The sequence below is a fragment of the Heterodontus francisci genome, chromosome 5 (genome assembly GCF_036365525.1).
Source record: "Heterodontus francisci isolate sHetFra1 chromosome 5, sHetFra1.hap1, whole genome shotgun sequence".
NCBI lineage: Eukaryota > Metazoa > Chordata > Chondrichthyes > Heterodontiformes > Heterodontidae > Heterodontus > Heterodontus francisci.
Window position 1 is genome coordinate 184422594 of NC_090375.1, and position 26096 is coordinate 184448689.

Genomic DNA, 26096 nt, shown 5'->3' on the forward strand with positions numbered 1-26096 from the left:
GAATGGCTGCTTTCAATCGATAACACCATCCATGAAAGAACAATGAGAAATTGTGAAGTGGAAACTGGCCAGAGTTAGATTTTTAAATTTAAAGCTTACTCAGACTCAGTTTTTTTTCCACAGAATAAAACTTCAAAACATGCAATATTCGATATTAAAATGAGTGGTCTCAGGTTGGGATGAGTATTGTGACTTATTCATAAGTTTCACAAACACACAACAATGCACCAAATTTGTTCAAATTTATTATAGCATACCTTAGAATATGAATTCCAGACACCCAATAAATATTGATCATTTAATGCAAAATGATCACTGCATACATTTATTTTAAGAGACTACCTTTGTATCATCTGATGCTGTTTTATAGTCAAAACAAGTTAGAGATCTTCACAGTCAAGCTAAGGTCACTGGCTCCCTTTGACAAGCTCTTTAGAATTGGCACTTTTTTACCACTCAAATTAAAAATGTAAACAATATGCATTTTAAAATAATGTAAAACTATGCAAAATAGGTTGTTTTGGAACTTCTTTTCTGTATCGCAATTGATGAGAACAGTTGGCTAGTTGAAATATTTAGAAATGTATATTCAACAGCACTCTTCCATTTACATCCCCACAATTAAATATAATGGTCGAGAGCAAGCGGTTTCTGCAATATCACTGTCCAATTCACCACTAGTATTAGGTAGGATAGGTAGAGAGTCAAAGAATATTTTCATCGTTCCTCAATGACATGTGTAGGGTGTGTCACCACATCGTTCAGCCGAAGCAGCATCTACCAAAATTGATTTCCAGGCATTTCCCTTCAGCAAGGTGAACCGGGATGGATTAGTCGCAACTTTTTCTAAGGCTCCTTTAATGATTGGATTACACCAAAAACGGTCTCTGTAAAATGAGCGAGATTGGCATTTCTAGCATGCTGCGCCATTCAAAGTGAAAGGCTCTGCTCAGAAATAAGACTCATGCCAACTTTGCAGAAACATTTTTAACATGATTTGATAAAACAGAAGTGGTAACACAGCAGGCATTGACACTCTACCAAATTTTAAGAGTTAAATAAGAAAACAAATGGAATTTAAAAAATATTTGCTGTGCATTACATTTTCACCAAAAGCAAACACGCCAGGCAGACAAAAGAACAGGAGGCCTGTTCTCCTGTATGCTGGAATCAGCAAATGTGCCCATGTCAACCCTCACTACTTCAATCCTGACAAGATGCTCAGATTCAGCAAGACTCATGAAGACTGTATGCAGATTTCTAGTGGACGGTAGGATAGAGCCTGTTCTTCATGAAGACGACAGCAGCACAGTGTTGCCGGACTCCTGGATAGTGCTGGATATGGTTGAACCAACGGGACACATTAATGTATTTTTCTCTCTCTTCATGGGTTAGTCCAGCCTAGGAATAAACATTTCAAAAGTAGTTAACAGGAGAAGCTGCTTTACATATTGAAACATCTTCTGTTCCAAATGGGTCAATAATCAAATGAACATATGATGTGTGACTGAGTCATAGGGACCAGAAAATGCCCCTGGTGTGATACCTGCTCAAGTGCCGAATTAATTGACCACAGCTGAGAATGTGGCAGAGGGAACTAAATTGTTCTTGTATACGCTAGAATCTATATGTGCTCACAAGTCAACCCAAACTACTCCAATCCTGGGAGTGGGGAAGGAGGGGTCTCAAGGAAGAAGACAGCTAGAGTTTCAGCTCAACTGCTCAAAAGATGGGATCAGGATTGGGATCAGGTTCACCCATGATGCACCCACAGTTGAACAGCTTTCTAATATTTACTGTCAGTGCTTTCACATGAGTAATAACCCTTTGGATGGGGTGCAAGGCAGCTGGGCACATTCAGAAGGGAAGCTCAAAAATAATCAGTGGGAAAATGAGGCAGAAGGAACACAAAATCAACAAAACCTAGAGTTTGTGTTCACATACAAGGGAAACCTTTCATCAGTCGACAGATTCAGGGATGTGCAGTGAAGTAGATATTATGCAAAAAGCTGAGTTTATGGGCTTGATGGATTATGCTTCAGCATGACCAAATGTGAAAGCAATCTGTAAATGTAGCCACGTCATGCACTAGTGGTCCACATTCCCAAAGCACAAAAAATTGTAGGACACCATTAAAATTAATAGCACATCAAAAAAAGCAAGAGGTTCTGGTCACTATTCTTTCTAAGCTGCATGGGTGCGTGGGCCCACAGCCATCTGGAACGCACCGCACAGTGCAAACAGGCTGTGCACAACCAACATTCAATTTAAGACGTGTGCCTGCATGGTCGTACAGCAATCTTAAAGGGACTGCGCTATGCAAAAAACAAGCAGCACAAAGAAAAATTAGAGGGAAGCTTGGTACTGTTGGAAGTTTATTTCCTCCACTCTTCACTAAAATGTAAGAGGCACTAATTCTTCACCCTCAACTACAGAGGCAAGTGTTTGCATGATGCGCCTGGAACCGAGCATGGGGCAGGCTTGATGGACCAGCTGGTCATTTCCAGGCACTGTTAAGCGTCACAAGGGTGTGGAAATCATGACACAAAGAAGTGAGTGTAGCAAAGAGAGGTGCAGACAATCGCAAGAAGTTTATTGCATGAATAGATGTATCTCAACTTTAAATATTCGACTTTCTGTAAAATCATTACTCACAGAGCTAATCCACCAATGCTGTTCTGTACTGAACACTGGAAATGTACACCACTATCTTACTAGCTTAGAACGGAAAGGGAGCCATTGAAACATTTTTCAAAAGTTCCTAAATAACTGTTCTGGTCTTAAACAGTGCATAGGATTTCACAATATCACATCATATAACATCTGTTGCACTGGAGTCTCTCACGACCTGCAAACTAGTAAGGACACTGAAAACGATTTATAAGCAAGATTTTATTTCTCCAATACATAACATGAATAACTGCACCCTTATTTTATAAATGGAAGAGTCAACAAGTTGGATATTTATATATAAATAAGTATTAAATAAGTTCCTTTACTAATCTTCACTATATAGATATATATATATATATATATATATATATATATATATATATATATATATATATATATACACACACACATGTTGGTTAACTCTACAGGTGCAATACATAAAATGTTTCACATTGCTCTTGTGCTTACACAATTGACGGCATAAAATTAGCCTACAGAGCATATTGGCATCAGCTGTACCTGCATGGGTGGATCTAAAAATGGTTAAAACAAGGGTGTAGTAAGTTATTTGGTTTAACTTGTGCGGGTGCAGGAAGACAAGAGATATTGCAACATCAGATTTCTGTATTTCTTGACTTGCTAGCATGCTACTTTAATTGCTATATATTAGAGACCTTTTGGAGGTCGGACAGTGGGCCTTGGGAGTGTTAATATTTGCAAGGGGTTCGCTCAGAGATTTTGAAAACCACTCATCGAGAACAATGCTCGATTCCAAATCGAGTTAAATCGGAAAGTATTCAAAATGTGGCATGGAGGCAACCAATCACATCCAGTCACATTCTACCATTTTACCTTGGTAATGGCAAGGATTCCTGTGTATTTTTGCTGCACTGAAACACTCGAATGTGTTAAACATTTATTGTCTACTGTGCAAAATAGGAAGGATTTTTTTTTTTTAAACAGTTGTATTTTGTTACAATAATTCCATATTTCACAGGAGTTATACAGAATCCTTATAATCTTAAGCAGAGGTTAAGTTAGTACAAGAGTCCAGTTTCTAAGGCTGTACAAATCACTCACCATAATAGGATGAAGACCATTGTAGACCATGATATCAGCTAACGTGAAGCTGTTTCCAGCCATGTATACTTTATCTTCAAGGTAGCAATTGAGTTCCTACAAAAAAAAAAGCTGGAGTAGACAGAGGTCTGTACATAATAAATCACCAACAGTTAGAAGTCATTGCTTTTAAACTTCAGGACATTTTTAAGTCACCCAAGCCAGAGATGAGAGAATGTTTATAGTAGCTTCCCACTGCTTTGACCTGGCCTTGCAATGCAGTGTGTTGATGAAATTAAAGATTGCCGTAAGGGACAGATCAAACAAACTGGGGTTAAGACTTGCTCTGGCTGCAATATAAATGCATCTAAAAATAAAGAACCCCAGTCTGCAATACCACCAAGTTTGTGCTGGTGGTGTTGCTGCAGCAGAGAATAATGACTGTGAAACAGCACTGCAGTTCCCCCAACAGGCCCTCAGCAGTATAACAGCTGTAAAATTCATGCCAGCAATGACTGGACTCTGCAAATTTTGCAAAATGTAATAGCAATATAAATTAATAGGTCTTATTTAAGTCATCAACTTTAGTACATGAGAACTGTTATGGATACATACAGCACAGTCCACATGCTTAGTTATTTCATGTAAAAAAATCATTCAGATCCAATACTCTTTGGAAAGTTACTCAGAATATGGATAGGTGATTTAATTAGTAGTTATGAAACGAATCAGATGGCAAAATGGAGACTGATGGAAGACCACTCCCAACATACATGCGGCAGAGTTTGTTTTTATTTAGTTTTGGGTCTGTCCTCTGTTGCCATTGGATGTTTTGGGAAACACCAACAAGCAGCCAGCTATATGGGCTAGACTTTTGTGCCCATCAATTGCAATGTCTACCACTCACTATAGTCCACTCTTGGTAATTGGAAAATAACACTCAATATGGACAGAAGCATTTTAAGTACTTTGGGGTGTCCCAAGGTTGTGTAAAAGTCGATGCAAGCCTTTGAAAAAAAAAAATTCATTTGGGGGATGTGGGCATCGCTGGCTAGGATGTCCCTTTGAAGTTCTACACTATCCTCCTCACAGTTCACAATACTTCCAAGTTTTGTATTGTCTGCAAGTTTTGAAATTGTGCCATATACACCAAGATCTAGGTCATTAACGTATATTGGGAAGAGCAGGGGTCCTAACACTGACTCCTCAGAAACTCCACTACAAACCTTCCTCCAGTCTGAAAAACAACCATTAACCATTACTCTGTTTCCTGTCAGTTAGCCAATTTCGTACCCATGTTGCTACTGTTCCTTTTATCCCATGACCTCTAACTTTGCTCACAAGTCCGTCGTGCGGCACTTTATCAAATGTCTTTTGGAAGTCCATGTACACCACATCAACAGCATTATCCTGATCAACCCTCTGTTACCTCATCAAAAAACTCTAGTCAGTTAAACATAATTTGCCCTTAGTAAATCCATGCTGACGTTCCCTGATTAACCTGCATTTGTCCAAGTGACTATTAATTTTGTCCTGAATTATCGTTTTTAGCTTCAGTGGTGGGGAAGCTTCCAGAGACTTATTGGCCTGTAGTTACTGGGCTTATCTTTTACACCCTTTTTGAACGGGGGTATTACATTTGCAACTCTTCAGTCCTCTGGCACAACCCACATCTAAGGAAGATTGAAAAATTATGGCCAGCGCCTCCACAATTTCCATTCTCACTTCCCTCAGTATCCTTGGATGCATCTCATCCGGTCTTGGTGCCTTATCAACTTTATGTACAGCCTATCCAATATTACCTCCTTATCAATTTTAAACCCTTCAAGTGTCTGAACTACCTCCTCTTTCACCATGAGCTATGCAGCATCTTCTTCGTTGTTAGAGACCGATATATTCATTTAATATCTCAACCATGCCCCCTGCCTCCATGCGTAAATCCTTTTTTGGTCCCGAATTGGCCCCACACCTCCTTTTACCACCCTTTCACTATTTATATGCCTACAGAAGACTTTTGGATTCCCTTTTATGTTAGCTGCCAGTCTCTTATCGTACTCTCTCTCTGCTTTTCTTATTTGCTTTTTCAATTCCCCTCTAAACCTTGTATATTCAGCCTGGTTCTTAGTTGTACTATTCATCTGACATACATACATATGAACATACGAATTAGGAGCAGGAGTAGGCCATTCGGCCCCTCAAGCCTGCTCCATCATTTGATAAGATCATGGCTAATCTGATTGTGGCCTCAACTCTACTTTCCTGTCTACCTCCTACAACCTTTGACTGCCTTGTCAATCAAGAATCTATCTAGCTCAGCCTTAAAAATATTCAATGGCCCTGCCTCCACAGCTCTCTGGGGAACAGAATTCCATAGCCTAATGACATTGAGAAACAATTTCTCCTCATCTCCGTGTTTAATGGGAGATGTCTTATTTTTAAACTCTATCCCCTAGTTCTAGTCTCTCCCATAAGGGAAAACATCCTCTCAGCATCCACCCCTTCAAGACCTCTCAAGATCTTGTATGTTTCAATAAGATCACCTCGCATTCTTCTAAACTCCAATGGATACAGGCCCAACCTGTCCAACCTTGCCTCATAAGATAACCCCCCCCCTCATTTGTCATAAGCACATTTTGTCTTTATATTAATTATTTTGTCATCCAGGGAGCTTTGATTTGTTTGCCCTACCTTTCCTCTCCGTGGGAATATACCTTGACTGTGCCCGAATTATCTCTTCTGTAAAGGCAGCCCATTGTTCAGTTACAGTTTTGTTTGGCAACCTTTGATTCAAATTTATCTTGGTCAGATCCATTTTTACCCCATTGAAGTTGACTTTCCCTCATTATTTATTATCCTTAATTATTTCAAAAGTGATTTAGCAGAACTATTCTGATAAAAATTACAACATTTAGATGTGTCTTACCTGTATAGAAGGTGATGTTGAAGCACTAAGTTTTGAGCACCACCCCATATTTTTGATCTAATGGATCTTTTTGAAAAAGGTGGGATGGAAGAGGAGTTTGTTTTGCTAACTTGTCGTAAATAAAGCATGCTATTTAGGGTGACTCATGAAGAGACTTAAAAAGAACGAGCGAACTTGCAACGTAGAACGCTAGCAAAACTGGACTCAATGGGAATCGGGGTGAGGGGGCATCTCCACTGGTTGGAGTCATACCAAGCACAAAGGAAGATCCTTCCCCTGAATTGCAGGAGGTGTAATACCTGCCCATTTACCTCCTTTCTCCTCACTATCCAAGGCCCAAACACTCCTTTCAGGTGAAGCAACGATTTACTTGTATGTCTTTCAATTTAGGATACTGTACTCGCTGCTCACAATGTGGTCTCCTCTACATTGCGGAGACCAAACGCAGACTGGGTGACCGCTTTGCGGAACACCTCTGCTCAGTCCGAAAGCATGACCCAGAGCTTCCGGTTGCTGGCAATTTCAACACTCCCCCTTGCTCTCATGCTCACATTTCTGTCCTGGGATTGCTGCAGTGTTCCAGTGAACAACAACGCAAGCTCGAGGAACAGCATCTCATTTACCGATTAGGCATGCTACAGCTTGCCGGACTGAACATTGAGTTCAATAAATTCAGAGCATGACGGGCCCCCCTTTTTATTTTTTTTTGTGTTTATTTTATTTTAGTTTGTTTCAACTTGCCTACCCACTTTTTTTTCATGATTGTGCTTGGGGCCTGGCTGTTCGGTTTTCTGTCAATTAACACCCTCTCCGTACTAACGCTTTGTCTTTCACCACACCATTAACAAACCGTTTGCCGTTGCTCCATGACCTCTGGTCAGTTATTCTCTGTGACCTTGTTCTATCAACACCTGCTCCTTTGTTATCTCTTGCCCCCACCCCCACTTTACTTGCTTAAAACCTATTACATTTCTGGCTCTGCCAGTTCTGATGAAGGGTCACTGACCTGAAATGTTAACTCTGCTTCTCTCTCCACAGATGCTGCCAGACCTGCTGAGTATTTCCAGCATTTCTCGTTTTTATTTCAGATTTCCAGCATCTGCAGTATTTTGCTTTATTACAAAGGAAGATGGTTGTGGTTGTTGGAGGTCAATCATCTCATCTCCAGGGCATTACTGCAGGAGTTCTTTGGGGAGTGTCCTAGGCCCAACCATCTTCAGCTGCGTCATCAATTACCTTCCCTCCATCACAAGGTCAGAAGTGGGGATGTTCACTGATGATTGCACAATATTCACCATTTGCAACTCCTGATACTGAAACAGCCCGTGTCCATATGCAGCAAGACCTGGATAACATCCAGGCTTGAGCTGATAAGTGTCAAGTAACAGTCGTGCCAGACAAGTGCCAGCAATGACTACCTCAAATAAGAGAATCTAACCATCTCCTTTTGACGTTCAATGGCGTTACCAACGTTGTATCCCCCACTATCAACATTGATCAGAAACTAAATTGGACCAGCCACATAAATGCTGCAGTTACCAGAACAAGTCAGAGGCTGGGAATTCTGCAGCGAGTAACTCACCTCCTGACTCCCCAATGCCTGTTCACCACCTACAAGGCACAAGACAGGAGTGTGATGGAATACTCTCCACTTGCCTGGATGAGTGCAGCTCCAACAACACTCAAGAAGCTCGATACCATCCAGGACAAAGCAGCCCACTTGATTGGCATCCTAGCCACCACCTTCAACATTCACTCCCTCCACTACTGATGCACAGAGGCAGCAGTGTCCACCATCTACAAGAAGCATTGCAGCACCTTCCAAACCCACGACATCTACCACCTACAAAGGACAAGGGCAGCAATGCACAGTAACATCACCACTTGCAAGTTCCCCTCCAAGCCACACACCATCCGGACTTGGAACTATATCGCTGTTCCTTCACTGTCACTGGGTCAAAATCCTGGAACTCCCTTCCTAACAGCACTGTGGACTTCTCTACACCACATGGACTGCAACGGTTCAAGAAAAAGGCTCACCACCACCTTGTCAAGGGCAATTTGGGATGGGCAATAAATGCTGATCTAGTCAGCGTTGCCCCACATACTGCGAAAGAATTAAAAAAAATAATAATTTGATCTCTTGGGTACAAATGTCTCTCGAGGACAGAGGACAAAATCTCTCTCGAATTAAAAGGAAACCTTCGAAAATCTCATTCACAGCTATCTCTTCAGAACTGAAGTTAACCTTACCTTTAAAATCATTCTCGTATCCTCTTGACTATTACACCTATCTATTTGAGTTATTCTATATTCGAGCCATTGCTGAATTATAGCACTCTTCTCTGCTGTACTTCCCAACAGTGCTTCTTTTTTGGCCACTTTTACGAGATGAGATGCTATGGTTGTCAACCCCACTAAACTAGGCCCATTTTCAGTCTGCAGCACGGGAATCTGCGAAGTTAGAAAGAAAATTTAAATGAAGGATCTTCCTACAGTGCAATAATAAAACAGCCATTTATATAAAAAAAGTCAAAAGGTATGATTTAGAGTTAAATAAATCACATACAATGACAATGATATTCAGATCAGATAGATAATTTATGAAAAGATCAAACCAATCCTTTAGGAATAGCTGCCTGAAGAACTAAGTCAGACCACATAGAATTTTGCATTTAAATATATTCATTGGTGCCACTGGGTTTATTATCAATACACATCAGGGAAAAAAAAAATTAGACTAAGCCAATGGAGAAGAGGTTCTTTCTATTATATTCTGGAACCATTTGCCTTTTTTTGGGTGGGGTGGGGTAGAAATGGAACAGTTTAATAATGCATCGCGTCAAATTTCTCACGCCATCAGTATTTCACCTTAGGAAAGGCAAATGCTGTATTTGTAATGCTGGGCCTCTATAAAAAAAGTTCAGGTGAAAACTGCACATAGTTAAGATTATGTTTTTTTTTAAACCGGTGAGAGAACACCGATACAGTCAACAATGTATACATCATGAAAGAGTTCATTCTCCGCTGCTTGACCACGGTTATGAGCATTTACACTAGAACTAATAAATTACTCACTGTTCTTAAACAGCATCAATGCTGTGGGAGGAGTTTCAGTTTATCACGTATAATAGAACATGGCAGTTCACTAATAAGCAACACCATGCACTCATTGTTTCTATAAAAATACCAACCACTTCACTTCAAGTTCACAATCTGCCTTTCAGATATAATTGGACAGAAAACAGCATTTTAAATTTGAATAACAGTCGAAAGGTGTATGCATGGCAGGGAGCAGAGAGACAAACAGAAATGGGATTGAATTTTATGCTCCTCTGTACGGTGGCTTTTTAGGTTGGGGGGGGGGGGGCGGGTGGGGTGGGGGGCAGCGGAGAATCGCCATGGATTTGTCTGCCACGGAACTCGATGCCGCAATGCCACATTCCGATTCTGTTGGAGGCAGCGAAGTTCCGTGGCGGCACTTCTGCACTGCCGTGACGACATTGGTATTTACATATGTTAAACACTTTTTAGCATATATCTGAATCGAATAATGATCTTACCATGCATTCAAAATCTTGTGTTAGGCATGCGGCACCCAAGTACCTTCAGATTTGCATCCTTAAAAAGCTGGCAGCACCAAGGAGAGAGTCCTCAGTGACTTGAAAGGGTAATTTACTTTACCGCTGTTTATCTAGGGGAAGTGGTTGGTTGGAAGAACTCGGCAACTGCATTGTCTGTGGCGGTGGAGGCGTCGGAAGAACTCTGCAAGTGGTGCGCCTGTGGAGGGGAGGGGGTGGTTAGGAGAACTCAGCAAGTGTAGAGGTGGTTTTGTTTTGGAAGGCCAGTGCAGGGCACTGAAATTTTGGCGGTTTGCTCATGATTGCTTGCACTTTTGGAAATCCTGCGGGTCTAACATCAATCCATACCGTGGAGCTAATGTAGACTTCCCATAACCAAAATTCCAACATCTCTTTACACAGATAGGTAAATTTAACATTTGAAGGAAGTCAAAGGTCCAAGGAGGGTACAGATTGGTATGATTCACCCAGTTTTCTTGGAGTCCCGTGCTGTGCTGATGCGAATCCGCTGGAGGCTGGCCGAAGAGGCAGCTGCAGAGCAAGAGAGGCCTCCCAGACGCGAGCAGTAGCAGCAGCTGAGAACGCAACGGAGAGCACAGCAGCAAGTATATAGAACTGGCCCGACATCTGCGGCTGTCTGAGTGGAACTGCTGGAGAAGAGTGCAGCTATCCTGAAGGCCATCACAGACCTCTGTGCACTGCTCAATGACTTGCAATCAATGGTTTTGGTGGTCACCTTATGCCTGTGGCCCTGAAGATTACTGTGGCCCTAAACTTTTATGCCTCGTTACGCCAATGTGTTTTGTTGAATGATAATTTTCCTTAATCCACTGACAGGAGATCTGAATTTTTTTTTTAAAAAAAGACATTTTGAAAGGGCAAGCTGCCAGCAAAGTCATCCTTTCAGCTTAAGATGATTGCCTAGTTTGCTACACTGTATCCTACATTGCAAAAGACTGAGGAGACAGACAAAATGTCTGCTAATATCCCAGCAAGAACCAAGACCCAGGAAGTTTAAAGGAACTACCTATTCTCTCAGCAAGCAGATAAATACTGCTAGCTGCTATGCTTGAATGACTGAGTGATTGTCATGTGACAGGTCCCTCCCCAACTGTGTTTTTAAGCTGACATTTTCTCTGCAGCAGAGGAGAAGCAACTGGACTCTGACATGAGCAGGCCCTAAGTGAGGGTCCCTCTTTCTCTCCCTCCATTTCAGCTTGAAAGCTTTCAAATCCTGCTTGTTGACTGACAACTTTTGCATACTCCAGTTACAATCCGAAATTCTGTTGGAGGAAATCATCCCCATTGCTATCTCCAAGAGACACAATGAACTAGTCATCTATCTCTTCAAACTACAAGCCCCAGGAATACCGAATTCAGCTAGAAGCCAGTCAAATGACTAAACTTCACAGACTTTATACCTTTTTCTCGAGAGATAGAGACAGAGACACAGTGTATGTGTGAAAGTTGGCGCATTGTTTATTATTTTATTGGTTCCTATTAGGTACAATAAAGTCAACCTCTTTCTTTGTTAACTCAAGAAAACCTGTCCGATTAGTTCCTGTTATGATCATAGCAATCAAACACCTACTGAATTGGCCAGTACATCCACTTTAAGAAGGAATTAAACTTGTTGTAGTAAAACAAGGAGAAAGAAAAGAGGGAAGTCCTTCAACCCCATCTCAGTTGACCGTAACACTCTGGATCATTCCAGGGATCCGCCGGGGGCATGTGTGGGGTCTCTCAATCCGCAGTGCACTGCTGCATTAAGGAGGAACCAATGCTCTGTTTAGGAGGGCCGGAGACTATGTGCGCTACAGGGCAGACCTTGAGAGTCAGGCCAACAGGGCCATCGGATTTGGGGCCATTATGGGATTCCCACAGGTCTAAGATGTGATTGACTGTATGGATGTGGCCATTAAGGCTCCCATGGACCAACCAGCCGCCTTCATCAACAGGAAGGGCTTTCATTCCATTAACGTACAACTTGTATGCAACCACAGAAAGCACTTCCTATAAGCGTGTGCACATTCAGGCTTCGGCAGTCCCAGGCACCACTCTGATCAGTCCTGCCGCTTGCCAAGGGTGGATTCTCGGGGGTAAGGGCTACCCATTGAGGACATGGCTTGACACCTGTAAGGCACCCCAACAATGATGCAGAAGAGTGTTACAGTGCCTGTCATGGCACCACCAGAGCGACCATCAAGCAGGCCATTGGCATGCTGAAGACGCGGTTCTGTTGTCTCGAAAGATCTGGTGGAGCCCTTTAGTATGTCCCACAGAAGGTTGGGTGCATCATTGTGCTCTGCACAGATCTACATAACATTACACTGTAGAGAGGGAAGGCATTACAAGAGGAAGACATGTGGGAGTATGAAACTTCCTCAGATGAAGTGGATACAGAGGGCACACAAAGGTCAAGCAGCCATGGAAGATCCTAGCAGAGTGGAGGGCGGACATCTAGAACAATGGAGGCAAGGCAGAGCCTTATAATGGAGCGTGTCCAAAAACCATGACTTGCCATAAATTTACTTCTGACCAAAACTCACCCTCATGCATGTAGACAGGTTTACTGCTTCCGTACTATCGCCCTCCAGCATGAACAGCAACATCTAATTCAACTAGTACCCATGTGACATAATTCGAGTAATAAACTATCATGCTTATTGGCATGTTAATGTCGTCAGTGGTCACTTTGCCTACGTAGTAAGGCATTTGAGGGGATTGCAGTAGTCACACTCATGCCATGGCGGAATGTGGTCATCGATCAATGAAGGCCGAGGATTTGTACCAATGAACTTTTAATCACATTAAACACGATATCTATTTCACCCGTGAATAGCTATGTGTATCAAGGTCTCTGTTGCACATTTGCCGGTGCTCCTGCATGGTACATCCCTGCAACAGCAGCTAGACTGGAGGCAGGCTCATCATGATGTCCCTTGGCTTGGGATGAATTTGGCAGGCATCCTCCGGGTGCCAGAGGCCTGGAGAACCCCAGCTGCCTGAAAGCTTCCTGCACCGGTGCAGGAGTGCACTCAGGCGCTGCGGCTGCTGGAGCTTGGCTCACTGACAGAGGGGATTAGGAGCCGGTGTGCACACAGGAGTCGCTGAGAGGAGACACGAGATCAGGAGCATGTCCTCTCCTCCTCCCTCTCAAGGCTCCTTGGAGCCTCCCTACTCACCGGAGAAGGACTACGAGCTGGAACATTCTCCGGCCGCTTGGTCCTTTTCTCGCCCTGCCACTACTGAGTGGCCAAGGCAAAGGTTTGCATGACATGGCAAATCTGTGGACTGTGGCTCTCTTTGGGCGGCACAGTGGTTCAGTGGTTAGCACTGCAACCTCACAGCTCCAGCGACCCGGGTTCAATTCTGGGTACTGCCTGTGTGGAGTTTGCAAGTTCTCCCTGTGTCTGCGTGGGTTTCCTCCGGGTGCTCTGGTTTCCTCCCACATGCCAAAGACTTGCAGGTTGATAGGTAAATTGGCCATTATAAATTGCCCCTAGTATAGGTAGGTGGTAGGGAAATATAGGGACAGGTGGGGATGTGGTAGGAATATGGAATTAGTGTAGGATTAGTATAAATGGGTGGTTGATGGTCGGCACAGACTCGGTGGGCCGAAGGGCCTGTTTCAGTGCTGTATCTCTAAAAAAAAAAAGAGGGTCACCAACCTCTCAATGGATGAAGCCATGCGTTCATATGCCTGGGACATGGCAGCAGTCATGGCATGGATGGACTCTCCCACCATGCATGGCCTCTGGCATCTCTGCCAGATCTTGCCTTACCTCTCCCTGCAACTCCAGCATGCCCTGTGCTGCCAAAACCAGAGGCTAGTCATCAGCCTGGGGATCAGCATGGGCCTGGGCACCAACAGTCCTCCAACTGTCAGAGGCCTTGCCTGTCTCAGCCTCAACCAGCTGCTCAGGTATGTGTGCGGTGCTCTCACCAGCCTGTGACCCGGATTCTACAGCCGAGTGGAAAGTTTCTGCACTGGCGGAAGGTGCAGGGGAGTCATGGGACAGTGCAACCTCTGAGTGCTCCTCGTCCTCAGAGGTTGTTGTCAGTCTCTTGGGGCTGTGGTCTCCTGCAAACGGCGACATGCAAGAAACAATGCAAACAGCATTTTTGGGGTTTAGGCTACACATATCCCATTAAGGACAGCATGCCAGAGCTAATGCACCATGGCTATCGCATTTTTTAATCTGATCGGCAATAATCACTCTCCTGCGCCGGGACCCCCGGGCTCCACCTCCGAGATGGCATGACTTTTTGGCTCCCGGCTGGTTGCAGTGCCTCCTCTTTGGCTTGACCTAAAGGACGCAGGTCAGGTACTCCGCCACCAGTCCTTGCCGTCTCCCTCCTGTTATGGGACCTCTTCTCCTTAAAGAGCAAGGATGCAGAGATTGAACATTGCCAAACTTCAACATCATGGATCTACCGACCTGTCATGGGTCTAACTTGCCCTGTGGTATTAACAAGGGAGACTTGATTCACATATGTAGCCAGTCATCTGTTATGACCTCCCTGTCTTTGAAATGCCGGTGGCACCCAAGTGGCATACCGTGTCGTGACAACCAGATCACACCGAGCAATTCTGGAACATGCCACTTACCTTTGCTGAAGGCAGGAGGTCATTGTACCTCTTCCTATACTCAACCCAATTTCGTCGGGTGACCCCATGACTATTAACCTCCTCTGCGAATTCTGTCCAGGCTTGCTTGGTCAGGCGGGAGGACCTCTTCTTGCCATTACTGGGGAAAAGAACCTCCTGCCTTTCCCTTGCAGCCTGGAGGAGAATAAGCAGGAAGGCATCACTGAACCATGCGGCCAACCTTGCTCAGACTTCTGACATGAGAAGGATGCCCAGTGGGGTGGTTTGCTGAGTTTTAATGTTTTGGAACAACACGGAAGTGTTGCTTCAGTGAACTTCTACAGAATGCAGGGCTGGCAGGCTTTAAAAAATGGCGGCAGCAACTGGTCCTACATCAGGTGACACCGTGAACACTGTCTCCATTTCTGCCCCCACCACATGATTGGGGGGGGAACAGCTGCGCTGCCTCTATTATGCAATATGGCCGCTCTCCGCATAATCGCAGCGGCATGACTGATCACGGGACAAGCAGGAACGCTGCCATTTTGCACACCCACTGCCACGATCAGAAAATTCAGCCCATGGATACAGGGCAACAGACATTTTATTTCTCTTCTTGCTCGAGTAACACCACAATACAGGAAATAATTAGCAATACATAAAAGAGGCGTTGCCACATTTTTCCTGGGTGGGGTTTGGAGAGGCTTACTGTCTGGCCAAAGGAGGGAAAGGGGAGAAAAAAAGCCACCACAGAAACTCTGCTATGTCTCCATGTCAGCCTCCGAAGTCTGTGGTGCAACTGCATCTTCAGATATTACTATTGCAATGTTCCTTATTCCTTGATTGAATAAATAAAGAAGCCAGTACAAACTGCGTAAGCAGCATGCGATAGACAGAGCCAAGCGATCCCATAACCAACGGATCAGATCTAAGCTCTGCAGTCCTGCCACATCCAGCCGTGAATGGTGGTGGACAATTAAACAACTACTTGGAGGAGGTGGCTCCACAAATATCCCCATCCTCAATGATGAGGTAGCCCAGCACATCAGTGCGAAGGATAAGGCTGAAGCATTTGCAACAATCTTCAGCCAGAAACGCCGGGTTGATGATCTATCTCGGCCTCCTCCTGAAGTCCCCAGCATCGCAAATGCCTTACTTCAGCCAATTCGATTCACTCCGCGTGATATCAAGAAACGACTGAAGGCACTGGATACTGCAAAAGCTATGGGCCCTGACAATATTCCGGCAATAGTACTGAAGACCTGTGCTCCAGAACTTGCCGCGCCCCTAGCCAAGCTGTTCCAGTACAGCTACAACACTGGCATCTACCCAGCAATGTGGAAAATTGCCCAGGTATGTCCTGTACACAAAAAGCAGGACAAGTCCAACCCGGCCAATTACTGCCCCATCAGTCTACTCTCAATCATTGGTAAAGTGATGGAAGGTGTCATCAGCAGTGTCATCAAGCGGCACTTGCTTAGCAATAACCTGCTCAGTGATGCTCAGTTTGAGTTCCACCAGGGCCACTCAGCTCCTGACCTCATGACAGCCTTGGTTCAAACAAGGACAAAAGAGCTGAACTCAAGAGGTGAGGTGAGAGTGACTGCTCTTGATATCAAGGCAGCATTTGACTGAGTATGGCATCAAGGAGCCCTAGCAAAACTGAGGTGAATGGGAATCAGGGAGAAAACCCTCCGCTGGCTGGAGTCATACCTAGCACAAAGGAAGATGGCTGTGATTGTTGGACGTCAATCATCTGAGCTCCAGGACATCACTGCAGGAGTTCCTCAGGGTAGTGCCCTAGGCCCAACCATCTTCAGCTGTTTCATCAATGACCTTCCTTCAATCATAAGGTCAGAAGTGGGGATGTTCGCTGATGATTGCACAATGTTCAGCACCATTTGTGACTCCTCAGATACTGAAGCAGTCCGTGTAGAAATGCAGCAAGACCTGGACAATATCCAGGCTTGGGCTGATAAGTGGCAAGTAACATTCGCGCCACACAAGTGCCAGGCAATGACCATCTCCAACAAGAGAGAATCTAACCATCTCCCCATGACATTTAACAGCATTACCATCGCTGAATCCCCCACGATCAACATCCTAGGGGCTACCATTGACCAGAAACTGAACTGGAGTAGCCATATAAATACCGTGGCTACAAGAGCAGGTCAGAGGTTAGGAATCCTGAGGCGGGTAACTCACCTCCTGACTCCCCAAAGCCTGTCCACCATCTACAAGGCACAAGTGTGATGGAATACTCTCCACTTGCCTGGATGGGTGCAGCTCTAACAATAATCAAGAAGCTCGACACCATCCAGGACAAAGCAGCCCGCTTGACTGGCACCCCATCTACAAACATTCACTCCCTCCACCACCGACACACAGTGGCAGCAGTGTGTACCATCTACAAGATGCACTGCAGCAATGCACCAAGGCTGCTTAGACAGCACCTTCCAAACCCACGACCTCTACCAAATAGAAGGACAAGGGCAGCACATACATGGGAACACCACCACCTGCAAGTTCCCCTCCAAGTCACACACCATCCTGACTTGGAACTATATCGCCGTTCCTTCACTGTCGCTGGGTCAAAATCCTGGAACTCCCTTCCCAACAGCACTGTGGGTGTACCTACCCCACATGGACTGCAGCGGTTCAAGAAGGCAGCTCACCACCACCTTCTGAACAGCAATTAGGGATGGGCAACTGGCCTGGCCAGCGATGCCCACATCCCATGAATGAATTAAAAAAAAGTTGTTACGTCAATGTGCTTTGAGTGACAAATTTTCTTTAACCCACTAACTGGAGATCTGAATTTATATTTTAAAATTACATTTTTAAAAGACAAGCTGCCAGCAAAGTCATCCTTTCAGCTTAAAAATATTACCTAGTTTGACACACTGTATCCTACATTGTAAAGGACGGTGAGGAGGGAAATGAAACGTCTGTGCATTTCGCCAGCAAGAACCAAGACCCAGAAATTTAAGGGAACTGTTTTTCCTTTTTTTAGCAAGAAGAAATACTGCGAAATGCTATGTTTGAATCACTGAGTGACTGTCATGTGACAAGCCCCTCCCCATCTGTGGTTTCAAGCTGGTGTTTTCTCTGCAGCAAAGGAGAAGCAACTGGACTCTGACATGAGCAGACCCGAAGTGGAAGTCCCTCTCTGTCCCTCCATTCCAGCTTGAAAGCTTTCAAATCCTGCCTGTTGACTGACCACCTTTGCATACTCCGGCTACAATCAGAAACCCCGTTGGAGGAAATCATCTGCATCGCTGTTTCCAAGAGACCAACCGAACCAGTCATCTACCTCTTCAAACGAAAAAAAACTCGACCACCAAATTCAGCTAGCAGAATCACCAAAGATTGCACAACCTTTTTTTTAAAAAAATGGAGTCTAACTCTGCTCTGTCATTCAACAAGCTCATGGCTGATCTGATTGCAACTTCAACTCCACATTCCCGCCTACCCCCAAATCACCTTTCACCCCCTTATCAAGGATCTATCTACCTCTACCTTAAAAAAATCAAAGACTCTGCTTCCACTGCCTTTTGAGGAGAGTTCCAAAGACTCATGGCCCTCAGAGAAAAAATTTCTCATGTCTTAAATAGGCGAGCCCTAGTTCTAGATTCTCCCACAAGAGGGACTCACCTCACTCTTCTAAACTCCAGCAGAAACCAGCCTAGCCTGTCCAACATTTCATAACAAGACAACCCGCCCATTCCAGGTATTAGTCTAGTAAACATGAAAACAAAGCTGTGCGTGGAAAAAGTCACTCAGACTCTACCACAGCTGCTAAGAAGCCACTATATACCCCTAAGTGAACCCCACCCATTTATCCTCCCAATAAAAGTTTGCAGCCAGTTCTGGAATAAACTCGGAACTAAACTCAAAATGACCACAATGCTAGGACAGGTACACAATTTTTTGTTGAGGGAGTGGGGGAATGGGATGTCATGTCGTTTTTTTCTGGCCCACCCACCTCCCGGTGGTCAAACTGCTTTGAAATGAATCCTACTCGTCTTATTGTATGTGGGGAGTTATTTAATTATAAACCACCCACTTATACCATCTACTTAGATCAATTTTATATAATCCCTTCATAATTAGAAAAATAAATTAACTTTGAAACAATTAGCTCACTTTAAAGTCTACTCCTTTCTAAAGGAACACACCCAACATTTTCAAATGGAGATTTATGTTTGTTGCTCATCTCTGTGCTTCCCCCATCCCCCAAGGGCAGTAATATTCCTGCCATGATTTGCAACCAAGGTCGCACACAGTCCTCTGTGTACAGTCTGACTAATGTCTTTTGATAAAATCCCACACAGGTTAGTAAGCAAAATTAGAGCACATGGATTGGAGGCAAAATACTGGCATGGATTGAAAACTGGTTAACGAACAGAAAACAGAGTTAGAATAAGCAGGTCATTCTCAGGGTTGGCAGGCTGTGACTAGTGGGGTACTGCAAGGATCAGTGCTTGGGGCCCAGCCATGCACAATCTATATCAATGATTTGGATGTGGGCTCCAAATGTAATGTTTCCAAGTTTGCTGATAACACAACTCGGTGTGAGTTGCAAGGAGGATGCAAAGAGGCTTCAAGGGGATTTAGACAGGCTAAGTGAGTGAGCAAGAACATAGCAGATGGAATATAATGTAGAAAAATGTGAAGTTATCCACTTTGTTCGGAAAAGCAGAAATGCAGAGTATTTCTTAAATGGCAAGAGATTGGGAAGTGATGATGTCCAAAGGGGCCTGCATGTCCTTGTTCATAAGTCACAGAAAGCTAACATACAGGTTCAGCAAGCAATTACGAAGACAAATGGTATGTTGGCGTATATTGCAAGAGGTTGAGTACAGGAGTAAGGAAGTCTTACTGCAATTGTATAGAGCCTTGCTGGGGGTATTGGGTACAGTTTTGGTCTCCTTACCTCAGGAAGGATATACTTGCCATAGAGGGAGTGCAACGAAGGTTCACCAGACTGATCCCTGGGATGGCGGGATTGTCCTATGAGGAGACTGATTCTATATTCTGTAGAGTTTAAAAGAATGAGAAGTGATCTCATTGATGCATACAACATTCTTACAGGGCTCAACCAGTGTAAGGCATTTGGATATCTCATATTTTTGTTATGCTGTGAGGCATTTATTAACAACTCCTACATTTCTGCTCGTAAGTAAAATGTAACCAGTTGTGCAGACTGGAGTGTGGAGCTCATTGGGTGGTAAAAATGTGCACATCAGGATGAAGGGAGAAGAATTCTGACTGAAGGCATCATCGCTAGGATTCCTATCAGAATGATTAAAAAGTCCTCGAGGCGGCCAACATCCCCAGCATATACACCCTACTAATCCAGTAGCGCCTGACATGGCTTGGCCTTGTGAGCCACATGGAACATGGCAGGATCCCCAAGGACACATTGCACAGCGAGCTCGTCACTGGTACCAGACCCACCGGCCGTCCATGTCTCCGCTTTAAAGACGCCTGCACATGCGACATGAAGTCCTGTGACATTGACCACAAGTCGTGGGAGTCAGTTGCCAGTGATCGCCAGAGCTGACGGGCAACCATAAAGGCGGGGCTAAAGTGTGGTGATTCAAAGAGACTCAGCAGTTGGCAGGAAAAAAGACAGAAGCGCAAGGAGAGAGCCAACTGTGTAACAGCCTTGACAACCAATCTTATCTGCAGCACCTGTGGAAGAGTCTGTCACTCTAAAATTGGCCTTTATAGCCACTCCAGGTGCTGCTTCACAAACCACTGACCACCTCCAGGCACTTACCCATTGTCTCTCGAGACAAGGAGGCCAAAGACGATTAAAAATAAAAAACAATGTAACTGAACAAAGACCCCCACATACAAACACAGACAGACAAATCAGGACATGCTATTGATGTGGTAGCCTGGGCTGTTAAAACATCAAACAGCCTGCCTACAACCACTCTCATTGACAACGGCCTTTTGAAAACTGTGTGAATGGTTTCCTTCTTGCCTTATCAAGATGCAGATATCACATCAATGGGTGGTATGCACTCAAGAACTCCCCCTGCTGAGAGCAGGATATGACCACATGCAGGTGGTCTTACATAGCAAGGGGGAGATTGATAAGGCACTGAAACCCAATCGGATGATCCAATTCGAAACATTACCTTTATGTCAAGGGGTCAGGGTCAGAAAGGGGTATTAAAGCCACAGCTCACAAGGATGTTGTTGCTGCAGCTGAGAAGTGTGACTTGGTCAGTCACAGGAAGTCATGCGGAAGAAGTCGTTCAGCGGACCTGACCACCCAGGAACGAGCTTCTGTCTGTGGGTCTACTAAGCAACTGGTGTTGAAAGTATATACTACCGCTTGGTGAGTTAATAGAGGTGTTCCACATTAAGTGGAAATTGTATCCAAAGTCTGTTTCATGCGATTGATACTCAGTACGGGGACCTTAGAGGAAATGAGACCCCCTTTTTCAGTCTTAGAAATTTCTAGACACAGGATGTTTCTCCTGGCTTGAGTGGGGGGGGGGGTTAGAACCAGGGGACAGTGTCTCAAAATAAGAAGTAGGTAGGCCATTTAGGACTGAGATGAGGAGGAATTTCTTCAGAGGGTGGTGAATCTTTGGAATTCTCTACCCCAGAGGGCTGTGGAGGCTGAGTCATTAATTATATTCAAGAGATTGATGGATTTCTAATATTAAAGATATTAAGGGATAGTGCAATAAAATGACATTGAGGTAGATCAGCCATGATCTAGTTGAATAGTGGAGCAAGTTCAAAGGCCGAATGTCCTACTCCTATTTCCTATATGGTCAGAATGGGTCAAAATCCTGGAACTCCCTTCCTAACAGCAATGTGGGTATATCTACCCCTTATGGACTGCAGCAGTTCAAGAAGGCAGCTCATCACCACCTCCTTCTCAAGGGCAATTAAGGATGGGTAATAAATGCTGTTCTAGTCAGCGATGCCCACATCCCATGAATGAATAAAAAAGTCCTATGTAAATACCACCATCTCATTTCATTTGAACTCTATCCCTCTATAAGTACTCTGCTGCTGCTTTGATTGATTTATTCATTACAAGTGCTGGATTTCTATCCTGACGAGTACTCTCCTATTCTTCCATTTAGCACATAGTCTGGAAATAAGCAACCAGAAAAGGGACTAACTATTTCACATTTACCCACATTCAACTACACGTCCAAGAGATCAAAACCGTTCTGAATCTTTAATACCATGTGCTTCTATTTTCCAAATAAGTCTCGTGTGACTTTTTAGCAACCGCCTATTGAAAGTACATATCATATGCTTAAGAGTATATATATCGTTATACTTCATAAAGATTACCTGCTTCAACTCTGTGCTGATGGCTTCTGACCTGTTCGAAGCCCCTCTGGTTAGATTACACTAACCCCTCCAGTTCTCTCTTAAGTATATGTACTTTCAATAGGCAGTTGCTAAATTGTCACAAGAGACTTATTTGGACTGAAACATGGACTTATACCTATAGATATATTATTTTATATTCCATTAATTCAGCATGCTATTTTGATTCCAATAACAATTCTTTCAGAAGTTATGCACCTAAAATTTAAGATGTGTGATTTCCTCACACAAAACTCTATTACACTGGAAAACCTCATCGACCATCACATCCCAAGGATGAAACATTAGGCAGGATGGGGAACTTCCAATTAAGTGTTGATCAAAGACAGCATATGCTGGAACTTTTTCATCACTTTAACGGTTTAGAGACAGCACTAAAAGGGAAGGAAAGTCTTGGGGAGCACACATTATTTATAATATCCCCTGTTTTTATACACCTGCCACTACTTTGCTCGGGTGACCTCACTCACTGACAACAGGAATGCTAACTCCCCCAAATGGGGGCATTGCACTGTGGGCAGTGACGTCCACCTTCTGGAAAGCCAATGGAGAGGGGCCTGACCACAGGAAAACATGCTCTGGCTGTGTATAAACAGTTTGGTACTCTCAATAACAAAAAAAAAAATGGAAAATCTTTTCTTTCAATACACTGTGTGGGAATACTTCCGTTAAGGGCAGGTCCCAACCTCTTCTCAGTCCACTTCTTTTTAATTCGGATAACCTGCTTGTGGGAATCATTTGCAGAAGATTATAGGACAATCACAGTCTATCTGGACTGCGTGGAGTGAATAATGAACTCCTTAGAGAAATTACAAGACAATTCTCTAACAGAGGTTTAGTTAATGAGCTGCTCAAACGTTGCTCATGTTTGAAGAACCTCCAAGTTAAATACAGCCTTGAAATCATCTTAAAAAAAAAGTAGGGTTTTATTCTGTATAATTTTAAGATTTAGTGCGGGCAGCTCTTTCCATACACATAATAACAACACTCTGTTGCTTACGGCTGTACAAAAGATGGGTGGACAGGGTTTGTAATGTGACCTGGGACTGGTTTTCGGGCAGCAAATGAACCACAGCTTCCTCATTTGGTTAGTGACTTCTCTCTGCACATTATCTTGTACAATATATATTTAACGAACTGCGTTCCTTGCTTCTATTCACAATCAACAAGTAGCATCATGGAGGTGAGTTAACTGCACACGACAACACAGAACAAGACCTACCAGGCTCATTGCGTCACTGGCCATGCATGATTTATCCTTTTATGGACCCTACTTAACCTATTTTGTCTACTCCAAAGAAACACCATCACTCCCAGCAGCAAGGAAACCATTGTGTCCTGTGGAGTCTCTCGGTCCCTAAAGCGCACCAGATGGACTTCAGCAGTTCAAGAAGGCAGCTCACCACCGCCTTTTCAAGGGCAATCAGGGACGCTCACATCCCATGAAATGACTAAAAAAAATTATGGAGATTTCAATGCCAATATCTCCCATAAGGGGCTGAATTTTATGGTCTCCCCGGAGACAGGTTTGGGGGAGAAAACAGTGAGGGGGTCCACAGAATTGTGACAGGAGGCAGGGGGCTTGTCACAACATAATTCTGCCAGGGGCAGGATAGGCTGAAGACAGTCTTCCTGTCCAGAGGCAACTTGAGGCGCTTAAGTGGCCGCTTCTCGCCGACACTAGGATTTAACCAGTGGTTTGGGGGTAGGGAAGAGAGACCCTCCTCCATGGGCAATCCATGGCCCACAGAGGGCCCCTGCTGGGCAAACCCTTAATTCCCATCTGCACTAATCAGCCACCCTCCCTATATGCCTGGTGACCCCACATCCTCACCTTGGGTCTGGGGTTCCCACACTGGGCTCAGGTCCAAGGCCTCCGCAGGACCGGCAGTGACAAACGCTCCCAGTGACATTGCCAATACTGCTGAGCTGCCAGCCCAGTGATTGGCTGACAGCTCTAGGCAGGATCCTCATCTTTAAAGGGATAGGGATCACAGTACTGGGCACTTAAGTGCCAATCAGCAGTAGATCACATTGGCAGGGAGAAGGGGTGCTCCAAAAGGCAGAAATCCCCTTGCCTTTTCAGCCTGGAGCCCCACTGGTGCAACAAAATCCAGCCCACGTTATGTCCATGAGGTTAACAAATAATTTTCACTGGAGGCAATAATTTACCCTTAAAATAGTTTACAACTGTTTTGCCAGGAACTAATAGACAGTCTGGGCTGTAGACAGTTTCTATCAGACTTCTCCTTCTCTCATAGACACGTGTATTTAAACTGGGCGCTGCTGTAATAAGGGCCCCTCTCAGTCGCAGTGATCAGGCGTGAACCTCGCCTAATTCTCCGCCCAAACTCATCACCATGGTTACCGCAGACCAAGGCGAAGCCGGAACTTCCCGCCCCGATTTAAAACACCTTCGTTGCCCGGCCGCTCGGGTCCTTCTCCCCTCACACGGACTGCTCCCGGGTTGTTCACTCACCGTCCTGTCGCCCTGGCTGAGCCCCAGCTTGCTACCTTTCCGGAGCCCCAGCGTCTTCTCCAGCGACTCCAACTCCACCACCGGCGACGCCATCTTCTCTTGCTCCGCCTGTCCCAACCACTTTTACAGAGCACCACCCCCATTGGCTCAAGGGTTCTTTGCCGAGCCGGCAACAAACAGCGCCGCTGATTGGCCGTCGGCTCGCTGCGTGAGAATAGGCCCCGCCCCTCTCCGCCACGTTAGCTACTGTGCACCACAGCGTCGCCTGCGGCCATATCGGGAATTGCAACCACCCAGCTCTTGCCAACTTTTAAGGGAACCCAATAATAATCATCCTTCAGCCTGATCATATCCCTCATCATTGTGAGAATCCTGTCTCAACTTTATGAAGCTACCACTGAGAAAAGCTTCCAGAGTCAAATTTTGACTGGGAATTTGAAAAATGCAAGTTCACAATGATAATACACTTTAATAAAGGTAAAGATGCAGAAATATGTTATAAAAGTGCCTGAGAAATCATTAAATTTAACGATAAGCAATATCTTTTTGTACCACATTCAAACTTTATATTCATAATTCTCGACATGGAACACTAACTCCCTAAACCTGACATGAGGCTTTCAAAAGGGAGTTGGATAGGCACTTGAGAAAATATTTGCAGGGCTAGGGGAATTGGGTGGGGGAGTGGGTCTAGCTGAGTTTCTCTTGCATACAGCCAGCATGGACACAACAGGCCGAATGGTCTCCTTCTGTGCTGTAACCATTCTGTGATTCTAAGAGCAGACTTACTATTTTATCACATGTATGTGATGACGTTGGGTCCTGCAGAGGAATCTGGGTTCGGGTTCACATGACATTAAAAGCAACACCTGAAGTAGATGAGGCCATAAAAAGCTTCTGGCAAACTAGGTTTTATGACAAGAGAGATGGAATAGAAAAGTCAAGGTATAATGGTGAATCTATATAAAAACTTAGAAAGATGAGAATTGGAGTATTGTGTGTAGTTTTGGGCTCTACACTACAGGAAGGAAGTTGAGGCAATAGGGACGATACGTCCAGTTTCACCAGGATCCTGCCTGGTATGAAGAAATACAAATACAAAGACACACTTGAGATACTGGGGCTGTTTTTACATTGGAACAGAGAAGATTGTGCAGTGATTTGATAGTGGTGTTTAAAATTATAAACAGATTGGACAAAGTAGAAAGTAGATAGAAACAGAACATTGGGTGAGTGGAACAAAGACATAAAATTAACTGTAAGTCTCTAGGACATAGAACAAGAGAAATCTTTTTACACAGAGTGTTGTGAAGCTGTGGAATGTACTACAGGAGTTTGGTGTTTGAAGGAAAGGGGAATAAAGGGATATGAGAACAGGATCGGCTCAAGACATTAGGACTACTGCTTGCATGAACA

General features: G+C 44.3%; 1 protein-coding gene across 1 annotated transcript; it reads right to left on the reverse strand.

Annotated features, from left to right (window-relative positions):
• Positions 1-225: 225 nt before the first annotated feature.
• eef1e1 (eukaryotic translation elongation factor 1 epsilon 1) lies at positions 226-24801 on the reverse strand. Its single transcript, XM_068030988.1, has 4 exons — positions 24681-24801; positions 8909-9109; positions 3754-3849; positions 226-1401 (listed from the first exon to the last, which is right to left on the reverse strand). The coding sequence occupies exons 1-4, from the start codon at positions 24771-24773 to the stop codon at positions 1261-1263; spliced, it is 531 nt and encodes a 176-aa protein (XP_067887089.1). The 5' UTR covers positions 24774-24801; the 3' UTR covers positions 226-1260.
• Positions 24802-26096: the final 1295 nt, after the last annotated feature.

Coding starts and splice junctions, on each gene's coding strand:
- eef1e1 (XM_068030988.1), bottom strand. CDS start 24,773: ATGGCGTCGCCGGTGGTGGAGTTGGAGTCGCTGGAGAAGACGCTGGGG. Junction 3,850..8,908: donor ATACGAGAATGATTTTAAAG/GTAAGGTTAACT, acceptor TTTTTTTTGTAG/GAACTCAATTGCTACCTTGA. Junction 1,402..3,753: donor ATGGTCTTCATCCTATTATG/GTGAGTGATTTG, acceptor GTTTATTCCTAG/GCTGGACTAACCCATGAAGA.